At 42.0% G+C, this 13,111-nt stretch overlaps 1 protein-coding gene across 3 annotated transcripts in view; it reads right to left on the bottom strand.

Moving 5' to 3' along the window:
* Window positions 1-13,111, bottom strand: part of LOC133574713 (uncharacterized) — a 34,952-nt gene that overhangs the window by 956 nt on the left and 20,885 nt on the right. For 2 of the 3 annotated variants that reach the window (XM_072912047.1, XM_072912048.1), the window contains exons 9-18: window positions 12,700-12,766; window positions 9,577-9,608; window positions 9,359-9,498; window positions 9,046-9,291; window positions 8,919-8,978; window positions 6,269-6,321; window positions 6,088-6,208; window positions 5,662-6,016; window positions 5,484-5,599; window positions 5,259-5,426 (exon numbers count right to left, since the gene is read on the bottom strand). In XM_072912047.1, coding sequence (XP_072768148.1) covers window positions 5,259-5,426; window positions 5,484-5,599; window positions 5,662-6,016; window positions 6,088-6,208; window positions 6,269-6,321; window positions 8,919-8,978; window positions 9,046-9,291; window positions 9,359-9,498; window positions 9,577-9,608; window positions 12,700-12,766 — 1,358 coding nt within the window. The remainder of the gene's footprint in view (window positions 1-5,258; window positions 5,427-5,483; window positions 5,600-5,661; window positions 6,017-6,087; window positions 6,209-6,268; window positions 6,322-8,918; window positions 8,979-9,045; window positions 9,292-9,358; window positions 9,499-9,576; window positions 9,609-12,699; window positions 12,767-13,111) is intronic. The other variant, XM_072912046.1, reaches the window with a different exon arrangement.

Here is a 13,111-nt window from a genome sequence, read left to right as displayed (position 1 = left end):
CACACTCTACACCAGCGTTTCTCAAAGTGTGGGGCGCGCCCCACTGGTGGGGAATAGAGACATGACAGGTGGGGCGCGAGGAACGGGAGGAAATTTCACTTAAAAAATGTTTTTTAATTATTATATTCTTAGATTATTTTTTTTTACTATGCTTTCATTTTCTATACACACTGTAAATCACTTTGTGATTCTGTCTGTGAAATCCGCTATATAAATAAATGGAAATTACTGGTACTTATTTTTACTGTAGGCTTTATATTTCTCGGTACGAGCGAAAGTTTGACAGACATAGCAACAGTAACTAATGGGGGCGGGGCTAAGCGGAACAAACTTTCGCGCGGATGGGTAGCAGGCTAATGTGTGGACCACAATTACACAAATATATACATTTGTGACTCGCACCTCAAAGGTCGTCGAGCCAGAGCCAGTGCCTGCAGAGAAACAAAAATGTGACGGGCACACACTGTGTCATTCACCGGGAAGCACTCGCGTCAAGGCAGCTCAGCCCCGAACTCAATGAGGTTTTAACATGTTGTGAGCGCGGTAAATTTGATCAAAACACGACCACTGAAAGCGCGACTGTTCTCTGCACTGTGTGAGGAAATGGGAGCTGATCATACAGCCGTGCTGTTTCACAGTGAAGCAAGGTGGCTCTCCCGGGGAAAAGTGCTGTCACTTGCCCTGTCTTGCCAAATGCATAGCTCCTCCTTTTTTTTTTTGCAAAGATTGCAAAGTGGCACTTTTATTGTATTTATTATTGAACTTGATGCAAGTTATAACACTTTTTTTGATTTATTATTGAACTTGATGCAAGTTATAACACTTTTGTTTTATTTATTATTGAACTTGATGCAAGTTATAACACTTTTTTTGATTTATTATTGAACTTGATGCAAGTTATAACACTTTTGTTTTATTTATTATTGAACTTGATGCAAGTTATAACACTTTTATTTGATTTATTATTGAACTTGATGCAAGTTATAACACTTTTTTTTAATTATTGAACTTGATGCAAGTTAACACTTTTGTTTTATTTATTATTGAACTTGATGCAAGTTATAACACTTTTTTTGATTTATTATTGAACTTGATGCAAGTTATTTGATTTATTATTGAACTTGATGCAAGTTATAACACTTTTTTTGATTTATTATTGAACTTGATGCAAGTTATAACACTTTTTTTTAATTATTGAACTTGATGCAAGTTATAACACTTTTGTTTTATTTATTATTGAACTTGATGCAAGTTATAACACTTTTTTTGATTTATTATTGAACTTGATGCAAGTTATTTGATTTATTATTGAACTTGATGCAAGTTATAACACTTTTTTGATTTATTATTGAACGTGATGCAAGTTATAACACTTTTTGATTTATTATTGAACTCGATGCAAGTTATAACACTTTTTTTGATTTATTATTGAACGTGATGCAAGTTATAACACTTTTTTTGATTTATTATTGAACGTGATGCAAGTTATAACAGTTTTTTGATTTATTATTGAACGTGATGCAAGTTAACACTTTTTTTGATTTATTATTGAACTTGATGCAAGTTATAACACTTTTGTTTTATTATTGAACTTGATGCAAGTTATAACACTTTTTTTGATTTATTATTGAACTTGATGCAAGTTATAACACTTTTGTTTTATTTATTATTGAACTTGATGCAAGTTATAACACTTTTTTTGATTTATTATTGAACTTGATGCAAGTTATTTGATTTATTATTGAACTTGATGCAAGTTATAACACTTTTATTTGATTTATTATTGAACTTGATGCAAGTTATAACACTTTTTTTAAATTATTGAACTTGATGCAAGTTATAACACTTGTTTTATTTATTATTGAACTTGATGCAAGTTATAACACTTTTTTTGATTTATTATTGAACTTGATGCAAGTTATAACACTTTTTTTGATTTATTATTGAACGTGATGCAAGTTATAACACTTTGATTTATTATTGAACTTGATGCAAGTTATAACACTTTTTTTGATTTATTATTGAACGTGATGCAAGTTATAACACTTTTTTTGATTTATTATTGAACTTGATGCAAGTTATAACAGTTTTTCTGATTTATTATTGAACGTGATGCAAGTTATAACACTTTTTTTTATTTATTATTGAACTTGATGCAAGTTATAACACTTTTTTTGATTTATTATTGACCTTGATGCAAGTTATAACACTTTTGTTTTATTTATTATTGAACTTGATGGAAGTTATTTTATTTATTATTGAACTTGATGCAAGTTATACCACAGCTGCACAGTTATTTTATTTATTATTGAACTTAATGTTATTTTATGTTATTGAGTTTGAATGTATACAACTTGATGTTCAATAAATTTGAAAATGTTAAAGTTTGGCATTAGCGCTCTGTTGGGGGAATGGGGGCAGGTGGGGCTTGAAAACTCCCCCTTGTCCAAAGTGGGGGATGACAAAAAAAAGTTTGAGAACCACTGCTCTACACAAACCAAGCTCCGCCCCCTCCAACAATCTTGTCAAAACCGCCTCAAACATTTGTGCTGCAAAAATGTTTGAATTATAGTTTTTAACATGTTATTAATCATAACTAGACCAACATTTCCCTAAACTTGTAACAAGTTTGTGCCATCACGGTTTTTAAATGAACATTTTAATGTTATTAAAGTGTTATTATTCAAAATCTCCCCAAACTTGTTCCATTCATTTGTGCCACAAAAGGTTTTGGTGTAATTATTGTAGTTTTTAGGTTATTAACATTTTGTGATTCATGACCAGCTCCATAAAACATTAAGAACAGAAAAGTTATGTTACACAAAAATGTTTTTGCAGCCCAAATTATTGGGACAAGTTTGGGGAGATTTTGACAAAGTCACGTTAATAACATTAAAAAATAAAAACAAAAACTTTAAAATACCAAAAATGTTTGCTGCACAAATGATTGTGACAAGTTGGTGGATATTTTGAAAAGGTTGGGGTCCAATTACAATTATTAACACGTTAATTACACTTTAATAACATAAAACATTAAAAACAAAAACTATAAAAGACCCAAAATGTTAGCAGGGCAAATTATTCGGACAAGTTTCTGAAGTCAGGTCACGGGGGCAGCAGCCCAAGCAGAGAAGCCCAGACTTCCCTGGGGAGATTTTGACATAGTTGGGGGTCTAATTATGATGAATAACATGTTAATTATACAGGTAAAAGCCAGTAAATTAGAATATTTTGAAAAACTTGATTTATTTCAGTAATTGCATTCAAAAGGTGTAACTTGTACATTATATTTATTCATTGCACACAGACTGATGCATTCAAATGTTTATTTCATTTAATTTTGATGATTTGAAGTGGCAACAAATGAAAATCCAAAATTCCGTGTGTCACAAAATTAGAATATTACTTAAGGCTAATACAAAAAAGGGATTTTTAGAAATGTTGGCCAACTGAAAAGTATGAAAATGAAAAATATGAGCATGTACAATACTCAATACTTGGTTGGAGCTCCTTTTGCCTCAATTACTGCGTTAATGCGGCGTGGCATGGAGTCGATGAGTTTCTGGCACTGCTCAGGTGTTATGAGAGCCCAGGTTGCTCTGATAGTGGCCTTCAACTCTTCTGCGTTTTTGGGTCTGGCATTCTGCATCTTCCTTTTCACAATACCCCACAGATTTTCTATGGGGCTAAGGTCAGGGGAGTTGGCGGGCCAATTTAGAACAGAAATACCATGGTCCGTAAACCAGGCACGGGTAGATTTTGCGCTGTGTGCAGGCGCCAAGTCCTGTTGGAACTTGAAATCTCCATCTCCATAGAGCAGGTCAGCAGCAGGAAGCATGAAGTGCTCTAAAACTTGCTGGTAGACGGCTGCGTTGACCCTGGATCTCAGGAAACAGAGTGGACCGACACCAGCAGATGACATGGCACCCCAAACCATCACTGATGGTGGAAACTTTACACTAGACTTCAGGCAACGTGGATCCTGTGCCTCTCCTGTCTTCCTCCAGACTCTGGGACCTCGATTTCCAAAGGAAATGCAAACCAAACCAACCCAAACCATCAGTGATGGTTTGGGGTGCCATGTCATCTGCTGGTGTCGGTCCACTCTGTTTCCTGAGATCCAGGGTCAACGCAGCAGTCTACCAGCAAGTTTTAGAGCACTTCATGCTTCCTGCTGCTGACCTGCTCTATGGAGATGGAGATTTCAAGTTCCAACAGGACTTGGCGCCTGCACACGGCGCAAAATCTACCCGTGCCTGGTTTACGGACCATGGTATTTCTGTTCTAAATTGGCCCGCCAACTCCCCTGACCTTAGCCCCATAGAAAATCTGTGGGGTATTGTGAAAAGGAAGATGCAGAATGCCAGACCCAAAAACGCAGAAGAGTTGAAGGCCACTATCAGAGCAACCTGGGCTCTCATAACACCTGAGCAGTGCCAGAAACTCATCGACTCCATGCCACGCCGCATTAACGCAGTAATTGAGGCAAAAGGAGCTCCAACCAAGTATTGAGTATTGTACATGCTCATATTTTTCATTTTCATACTTTTCAGTTGGCCAACATTTCTAAAAATCCCTTTTTTGTATTAGCCTTAAGTAATATTCTAATTTTGTGACACACGGAATTTTGGATTTTCATTTGTTGCCACTTCAAATCATCAAAATTAAATGAAATAAACATTTGAATGCATCAGTCTGTGTGCAATGAATAAATATAATGTACAAGTTACACCTTTTGAATGCAATTACTGAAATAAATCAAGTTTTTCAAAATATTCTAATTTACTGGCTTTTACCTGTATGTTAGTAAAATAAAATATTGAAAACAAAAACTATAATAGACCAAAAATGTTTGCGACACAAACGATTCGGATACGTTTGGAGAGATTTTGACATAGTTGGGGAGGTGTAATAAGATTAACATTAACTACATAAAACGTTAAAAACAAAGACTATAATAGACCAAAAATGTTTGCAGCACAAACGATTCGGACAAGTTTGCATAGATATTGACATAGTTGGTGAGGTCTAATAATGATTAATAACATGTTAATTACATTAAAATATTAAAAACAAAAACTATAATAGACCAAAAATGTTTGCGACACAAACGATTCTGACAAGTTTGGAGAGATTTTGACATAGTTGGGGAGGTGTAATAATGATTAATAACAATTACATAAAAGGATAAAAACAAAAATGTTTGGGGGCTCTGGACAAAGTGGGCGGGGCCAACTTGACCCAGGTGTCAGACTTACGTAGACCCTGAAGTCTCTTGGTGCGCTGCTCACAGAGCGGTGTGGCGCCAGAGCCTTTGGGATGTGGTCCAGGGAGAAGGCGGTGGGGAGGATCCTCATGGACAACCTGATCACTAGGAAGCCCGTGGAGCCTTTGAAGGCCCAGCAGTTCCCAGGATGGACGTCTGGCTGCAGGGGGAGCTGTTAATGAAAGTGGACTTGCTGGCGTGGGAAGAGGACACTCACCTGGATGACCACGCGAGGGGACTGGGAGAAATACCACAGAGGAAGACCAAACAGGCTGAGCAGAGCCGCCTGGGTCTTGTAGGTCTCAGAGCAGCGAGTGCTGAGGATGCTGCCCCCTGCAGGAAGCACAGTTAAACACATGCCAGACTGGCCAAGACCACCTGGGACACTCGGGGACCTGCGGACTCCAGGGCGTAGTCGGCCAGGCCGGTGCGGTCGTGAGCGAAGAGTCGCAGGGCGTTCTCCACCATCACCTTCACCTCCTGCACAGCACAACTGAAGCGTGAAGAAGAAAGCAAAGTTCCGCCTCCTTCCTCCTTCCTCACCCCTCTGGTCACGGACGCCTCGCTGCGGCGCTGATCCAGTTGGCGGCTGACGTTCTGGAGGATGCTGCGCTCCAGCGAGACCAAGGACGCCTGCAGGTCTGCTCCGCTGACAAAGCGCTCGGACGGGGCGGAGTCAACTGGCAGATCATTCCCGTAGAGCACAAGCCGGACCTCCTCCCGGACTTGAGCGGAAACGTGTGCCGAAATCTAATAGAAACCCAAAAGAACATTTTCACGTCCTCCCCTCCTCGCCATCAGCGTCCGGAGGGAACTAAGACCTGGTCCAGTCTGCGGCAGCCGTCTTGGCATCCTGACAGAACCTCCACGTCCCTCCTGACGTCCTCCAGCGCCGCCTCCAGACGGCCCACCTCTGCCAGCAATGCATCATGGGACGCCACGCTACAGGGCGTGAGAGGCGTCAAGATGGCGGTCCTCGCACGAGCACACTGAGGAGGTTACCTGGCGGCAGCAGGAAGTGGAGGGGATGACGCTTCCTGCCTCCACTGGACGTCCTGGAGGACAATGTTATTTATTACAGGTATTCCAAAATAGCCATTCAAACTGTTACTACGGCAACATTTCTTTAAACAGATTCCAAAAATTCATATCTTTTAGCAGTGTTTTTCAACCACTGTGCCGCGGCGTGAGATACAGTCTGGTGTGCCGCGAGAGATGATCTAATTTCACCTATTTGGGTTCAAAATATTTTTTGCAAAGCAGTAATTATAGTCTGCAAATGATGTGTTGTCGGCAGAGTAACCGTGTAATACTCTTCCATATCAGTAGGTGGCAGCAGGTAGTTAATTGCTTTGTAGATGTCGGAAACAGTGGGAGGCAGGGTGCAGGTAAAAATGTATCTAATGCTTAAACCAAAAATAAACAAAAGGTGAGTGCCCCTAAGAAAAGGCCTAGGAGCCTAAATGCTGTTTAAGTTAATTTACATTTTTATGGAAGGTGCTTTATGTTTATTCAGCCAAAATGGGACTATTTACTTTATTTGCATGCTTAGAATAATTATTACATTTGTCTAAATAGTTTGATGACGTAACTGTGTAAATTGCATATATGGCGGAAGGATCTGTGTGGTAGGTTGGTTTTTGGACAGAGTGCATTATGGGTAATGGCAGTCAGGTGCGGGGGAATTGAGCCACACAGTTTTTTGACCTCACTCTTACTTTTTCTCACTCTTACTTTTTCTTAGTCTTGCTTTTTCTAACACCTACTGTAACAAACTCCTTTTATTTTGCCATTCAGTTGTTCCCACATCGTTATTGTTTTACGTTTTTGAATTATTAAGTAAACGATACAAAACGAAGAGGAGCGTCTGGAGTTTGTTTGTTGTTGCCGCAGCAAGCGGAGCAGGAGAAAGTAGAGGAGCGTCAAGCTAAAGGCTTCATTAGGAATCTACAGGAAGGCTATGCAGAACCAAACTAAAACTGAACTGGCTACAAAGTAAACAAAAACAGAATGCTGGACGACAGCAAAGACTTACTGTGGAGCAAAGACGGCGTCCACAATGTGCATCCGAACATGACATGACAAATCAACAATGTCCCCACAAAGAAGGATAAAAACAACTGAAATATTCTTGATTGCTAAAACAAAGTCGATGCGGGAAATATCGCTCAAAGGAAGACATGAAACTGCTACAGGAAAATACCAAAACAAGAGAAAAAGCCACCAAAATAGGAGCGCAAGACAAGAAGTAAAACACTACACAGGAAAACAGCAAAAAAGTCCAAATAAGTCAGGGAGTGATGTGACAAGTGGTGACAGCAGGGCCGGCCCGTGGCATAGGCCGTATAGGCAAATGCTAAGGGCGCCGTCCATCAGGGGGCGCCACGCCAGTGCCACAAATGTTGGAGAAAAAAAAAAAAAAGAAAAAAAGTTGGCACTATTATTTCTAAATGCAAAAAATAATCCCACGTTAATTAAAATGCAAAGTAAAGCCTATTTAATAGAAATATTTGTTACAACATTACGCCCCCCCCCCCCCCCCAACCCCCCCGCACGGTGCGCCCCTCCCTTCTCGTAACGTCACCACATCAAAAAAATCAACACAAGATGTCAAAACGGCCAAAACTGTCAGGTGCTCAGGGAAGAAAAAAGAGAAAAGAAGAGGAGGAGAAACGAGAAAAGACAGAGGTAGCAGTTAGGTAACGTTAGCCTACATGAAATTATTTGTCTGTTACAGAATGTGATAGTAACCTGGCTTTTAGCATTAAGCTAATGTTACATGATTCGGCAATTGCTAATCAATAAATAGCTAGTTCTGTTTTAACGTCGGGTTAATATTGTGGAGGGGGCTAAATTGTTTTGGAAAATAATAATGTAACGTTAGGTAATTACAGTACTCACCTTACATTCCTCAGGGACATTTGTATTAGATCTTTTAAGCAGGTGTTTTTATTTACATTGTTATTGCCTTCTGGTTAGCTAATGTTTGCCCTGCAGGTAATAGTCACTTTTCCACCCCTTTATATATTAGGTATAGTTGTAAGTAAAAAGAAAAGGTCAAAGACAAAGCTATTCGGTTTCTTGTGAGTATATACACTTCACTGCCGATGTGGGGGGGGCGCCACCTAAAATCTTGCCTAGGGCGCCAGATTGGTTAGGGCCGGGCCTGGGTGACAGTACACCTACTTTGAGACAAGAGCTATAGTGGTTATGCTTTAAAGTCATATCCAACAATTGCGACAACGACTTTTTACTGTCAACTGAGTTTCGTTTTTTAAAGATGTCAAAAATGACTATTTTCCCCCGAAATTCCCATTCAAATGAACGGAAGTATTTATAGTTCTACAATGCCCTAAATTGCTGCTATTTTTAATCCCAAATGCGACCTTTCACCCACCCGGGGGGGGGGGGGGGGGGTTACCCACATATGCGGTCCTCTCCAAGGTTTCTCATAGTCATTCACATCGACGTCCCACTGGGGTGAGTTTTTCCTTGCCCTTATGTGGGCTTTGTACCGAGGATGTGGTTGTGGCTTGTGCAGCCCTTTGAGACACTTGTGATTTAGGGCTATATAAATAAACATTGATTGATTGATATTCTATCTGATGATGTCATTGTAAACACTGAAAAAAGTCAAGATTAGTTTGTGTACCTCCATCTTGGCCTCCAGATGATCCAGACGAGATGCCTGGCGCTGCTGCTGGTCCAAGTCCTGAGGGCAGACATTTAACATCTTTAGGATGAAGAATCACATCTTCCTGTAAGAGTCAATAGATGACCTGTCCCCTCTGCCGTCGGTCCTGGTCCAGTCTCCTCTTCAGCCGAGACAGCTGCTGGTCCACCAGGCGGCTCAGGTGCAGTTTGCTGTTGTGGGCGGAGCCAAGCAGCTTGAGATCAGAGTACATGGCCAGCACCTCGCCGTGCCTTCGCCTCGCTCGCCGCCCGCCAGACTCCACGCGCTCCCACAGGGACGCCAGGCCACGCTCCAGACGAGCGAGGCGCGCGGACTCCGACGCCTTCACTTCCTGTCAGGTGATGATCAATGTTACCTCAATGTGCTTGGTTAAGCGGAAACGGGAAGAAAGCTTTCACCTCCACAGCGCCACCTGCTGCTTGGCTCCACCTGGAAACCAGGCCGTGGACTGAAGAAAGGACCGGAACGTCAGAGACCGAAGTCTTCCACTCCTGGACACTCGGGACCGCAAAACCCGCCGGACTGAAGCAACACAAGCCTGAGAGGTGACATTTCAACATCTTATTTCACTTTCATTTTGTGGTGTGGAACAAAGTCTTGGCGAGCAGGAGCTTACTGAAGAGGAGGACAAGCACCGAGAGGACCAACCTGCAGGACGGAAAGCAAGAAGTTTGGAAACTAATTCATAACGTTTAATATTATAAGTGAATATAATCATGTCACCACTTGAAGGAAAGAAAACAGAAAATAAAAAGTCGCTAGAAAAAGCAATTGCATGTGAATGCCAAAAAGCCAAGCGGAAATGCTAACAGTTAGCACGCTGGCGTTACAAAATAAGCATGGTTAGTACGCTGACATGCTAACAGTTAGCATGGTTGTGTTAAATAACTCAAATAAGCTACAAAACTTCATGCTAACAGTTAGTACGCTGACATGCTAACAGTTAGCATGGTTGTGTTAAATAACTCAAATAAGCTACAAAACATCATGCTAACAGTTAGTATGCTGACATGCTAAACGGGCCAACAGTAAGCAGGCTAGTGTTAAAATAAATTTAAAAAAAGCTACAAAACATGATGCCAACAGTTACGTGGCTGGCATGTCGGACGTGCCAACAGTTAGCATGTTAGACGTGCCAACAGTTAGCATGCCATCATGTAAACCTTTTGGCTTTTTGTGCCATCCATTTGCCTTTTTAAAGCATTACATGGATTCAATTCTTTAAGATGTCAATAAACTTCTCAATCGATCAATCAAACGTGCCAACAGTTAGCATGTTGACGTGCCAACAGTTAGCATGTTGACGTGCCAACAGTTAGCATGCCAACGTGCCAAAAATTAGCATGGCGACTTGCCAACAGTTAGCATGCCGACGTGCCAACAGTTAGCATGCCGACGTGCCAAAAATTAGCATGGCGATTTGCCAACAGTTAGCATGCCGACGTACCAAAAATTAGCATGCCGACGTGCCAAACATGCCAACAGTTAGCATGCCGACGTGCCAACAGTTAGCATGCCGACGTGCCAACAGTTAGCATGTTGACGTGCCAACAGTTAGCATGCCAACGTGCCAACAGTTAGCATGCCAACGTGCCAAAAATTAGCATGGCGACTTGCCAACAGTTAGCATGCCGACGTGCCAACAGTTAGCATGCCGACGTGCCAAAAATTAGCATGGCGATTTGCCAACAGTTAGCATGCCGACGTACCAAAAATTAGCATGCCGACGTGCCAAACATGCCAACAGTTAGCATGCCGACGTGCCAACAGTTAGCATGCCGACGTGCCAACAGTTAGCATGTTGACGTGCCAACAGTTAGCATGCCAACGTGCCAACAGTTAGCATGCCAACGTGCCAAAAATTAGCATGGCGACTTGCCAACAGTTAGCATGCCGACGTGCCAAAAATTAGCATGCCGACATGCCAACAGTTAGCATGCCAACGTGCCAAAAGTTAGCTTGCCGACGTGCCAAAAGTTAGCTTGCCGACGTGCCAAAAGTTAGCTTGCCGACGTGCCAACAGTTAGCATGCCGACGTGCCAACAGTTAGCATGCCGACGTGCCAACAGTTAGCATGCCGATGTGCCAAAAGTTAGCTTGCCGACGTGCCAAAAGTTAGCTTGCCGACGTGCCAGCAGTTAGCATGCCAACGTGCCAAAAATTAGCATGGCGACTTGCCAACAGTTAGCATGCCGACGTGCCAAAAATTAGCATGCCGACGTTCCAACAGTTAGCATGCCGACGTACCAAAAATTAGCATGCCAACGTGCCAAACATGCCAACAATTAGCTTGCCGACATGTCAACAGTTAGCATGCCGACGTGCCAACAGTTAGCATGTTGACATGCCAACAGTTAGCATGCCGACGTGCCAAAAATTAGCATGGCGATTTGCCAACAGTTAACATGCCGACGTACCAAAAATTAGCATGCCGACGTGCCACACATGCCAACAGTTAGCTTGCCGACGTGCCAACAGTTAGCATGCCGACGTGCCAAAAATTAGCATGCCGACGTGCCAACAGTTAGCATGCCGACGTGCCAACAGTTAGCATGCCGACGTACCAAAAATTAGCATGCCGACGTGCCAACAGTTAGCTTGCCAACGTGCCAACAGTTAGCATGCCGACGTGCCAACAGTTAGCATGTTGACATGCCAACAGTTAGCATGCCGACGTGTCAAAAATTAGCATGGCGATTTGCCAACAGTTAGCATGCCGACGTACCAAAAATTAGCATGCCGACGTGCCAAACATGCCAACAGTTAGCTTGCCGACGTGCTAACAGTTAGCATGCCGACGTGCCAACAGTTAGCATGCCAACGTGCCAACAGTTAGCATGCCAACGTGCCAAAAATTAGCATGGCGACTTGCCAACAGTTAGCATGCCGACGTGCCAACCGTTAGCATGTTGACGTGCCAACAGTTAGCATGTTGACGTGCCAACAGTTAGCATGCCAACGTGCCAACAGTTAGCATGCCAACGTGCCAACAGTTAGCATGCCAACGTGCCAAAAATGAGCATGGCGACTTGCCAACAATTAGCATGCCGACGTGCCAAAAATTAGCATGCCGACATGCCAACAGTTAGCATGCCGACGTGCCAAACATGCCAACAGTTAGCTTGCCGACGTGCCAACAGTTAGCATGCCGACGTGCCAACAGTTAGCATGTTGACGTGCCAACAGTTAGCATGCCAACGTGCCAACAGTTAGCATGCCGACGTGCCAAAAATTAGCATGCCGACGTGCCAACAGTTAGCATGCCGACGTGCCAAAAGTTAGCTTGCCGACGTGCCAAAAGTTAGCTTGCCGAAGTGCCAACAGTTAGCATGCCGACGTACCAAACGTGCCAACAGCTAGCATGCCGACAGTTAACAAAATAACTGTAAATAATTGAACATGCCAACAATTGACAAAATATACCTGGAAAAAAGCTAACATGCTAACAATGGACTAACGTTAGCATTTTGAATTGTAACAGTTTGAACCAAAAGTGAAAGTAACACTTTAATAGAGAATAAGTGTCATGGAAAAGCAAGACGACCAGGAAGTGGAATAGAATGCTTTGAAGAATGTGGAAGAATTAGTGGAAACTTTGATATTCCAGAAAAAAACAAACATTTTGGAACCTTGAAAATAGTTTGAGAGTCGGGGATGACAGGAATGTTTGAAAAAATGTGAAAGTACAACTAATTGTGATACTTTTTGTGAGGATGTATTTCAGCGGACACAAACTTGCCAAGTCAGCAGAGGACAGTCGCTCCATCTTCTCCTGATGCACCTGAACGCACCGCCCAGCGTCCCACCTGGACACACCACGTGTTCTTCAGGAACATCTGAGATCCCTAAAAACCTTGGACACTTTAAAGCAGCGTTTCTCAAAGTGTGGGGCGCGCCCCACTGGTGGGGAATAGAGACATGACAGGTGGGGCGCGAGGAACGGTAGGAAATTTCACTTTAAAATTTTTTTTAAATTATTATATTCTTAGATTTTTTTTTTTACGATGCTTTCATTTTCTATACACACTGTAAATCACTGTGTGATTCTGTCTGTGAAATCCGCTATATAAATAAATGGAAATTACCGGTACTTATTTTTACTGTAGGCTTTATATTTCTCAGTAGGAGCGAAAGTTTGACAGACATAGCAA

Source organism: Nerophis lumbriciformis, linkage group LG32, assembly GCF_033978685.3.
Source record: "Nerophis lumbriciformis linkage group LG32, RoL_Nlum_v2.1, whole genome shotgun sequence".
In the NCBI taxonomy this organism is placed as follows: domain Eukaryota; kingdom Metazoa; phylum Chordata; class Actinopteri; order Syngnathiformes; family Syngnathidae; genus Nerophis; species Nerophis lumbriciformis.
The sequence above is the reverse complement of the archived record's forward strand: the minus strand, read 5'-3'. Positions and strand labels throughout refer to the sequence as shown.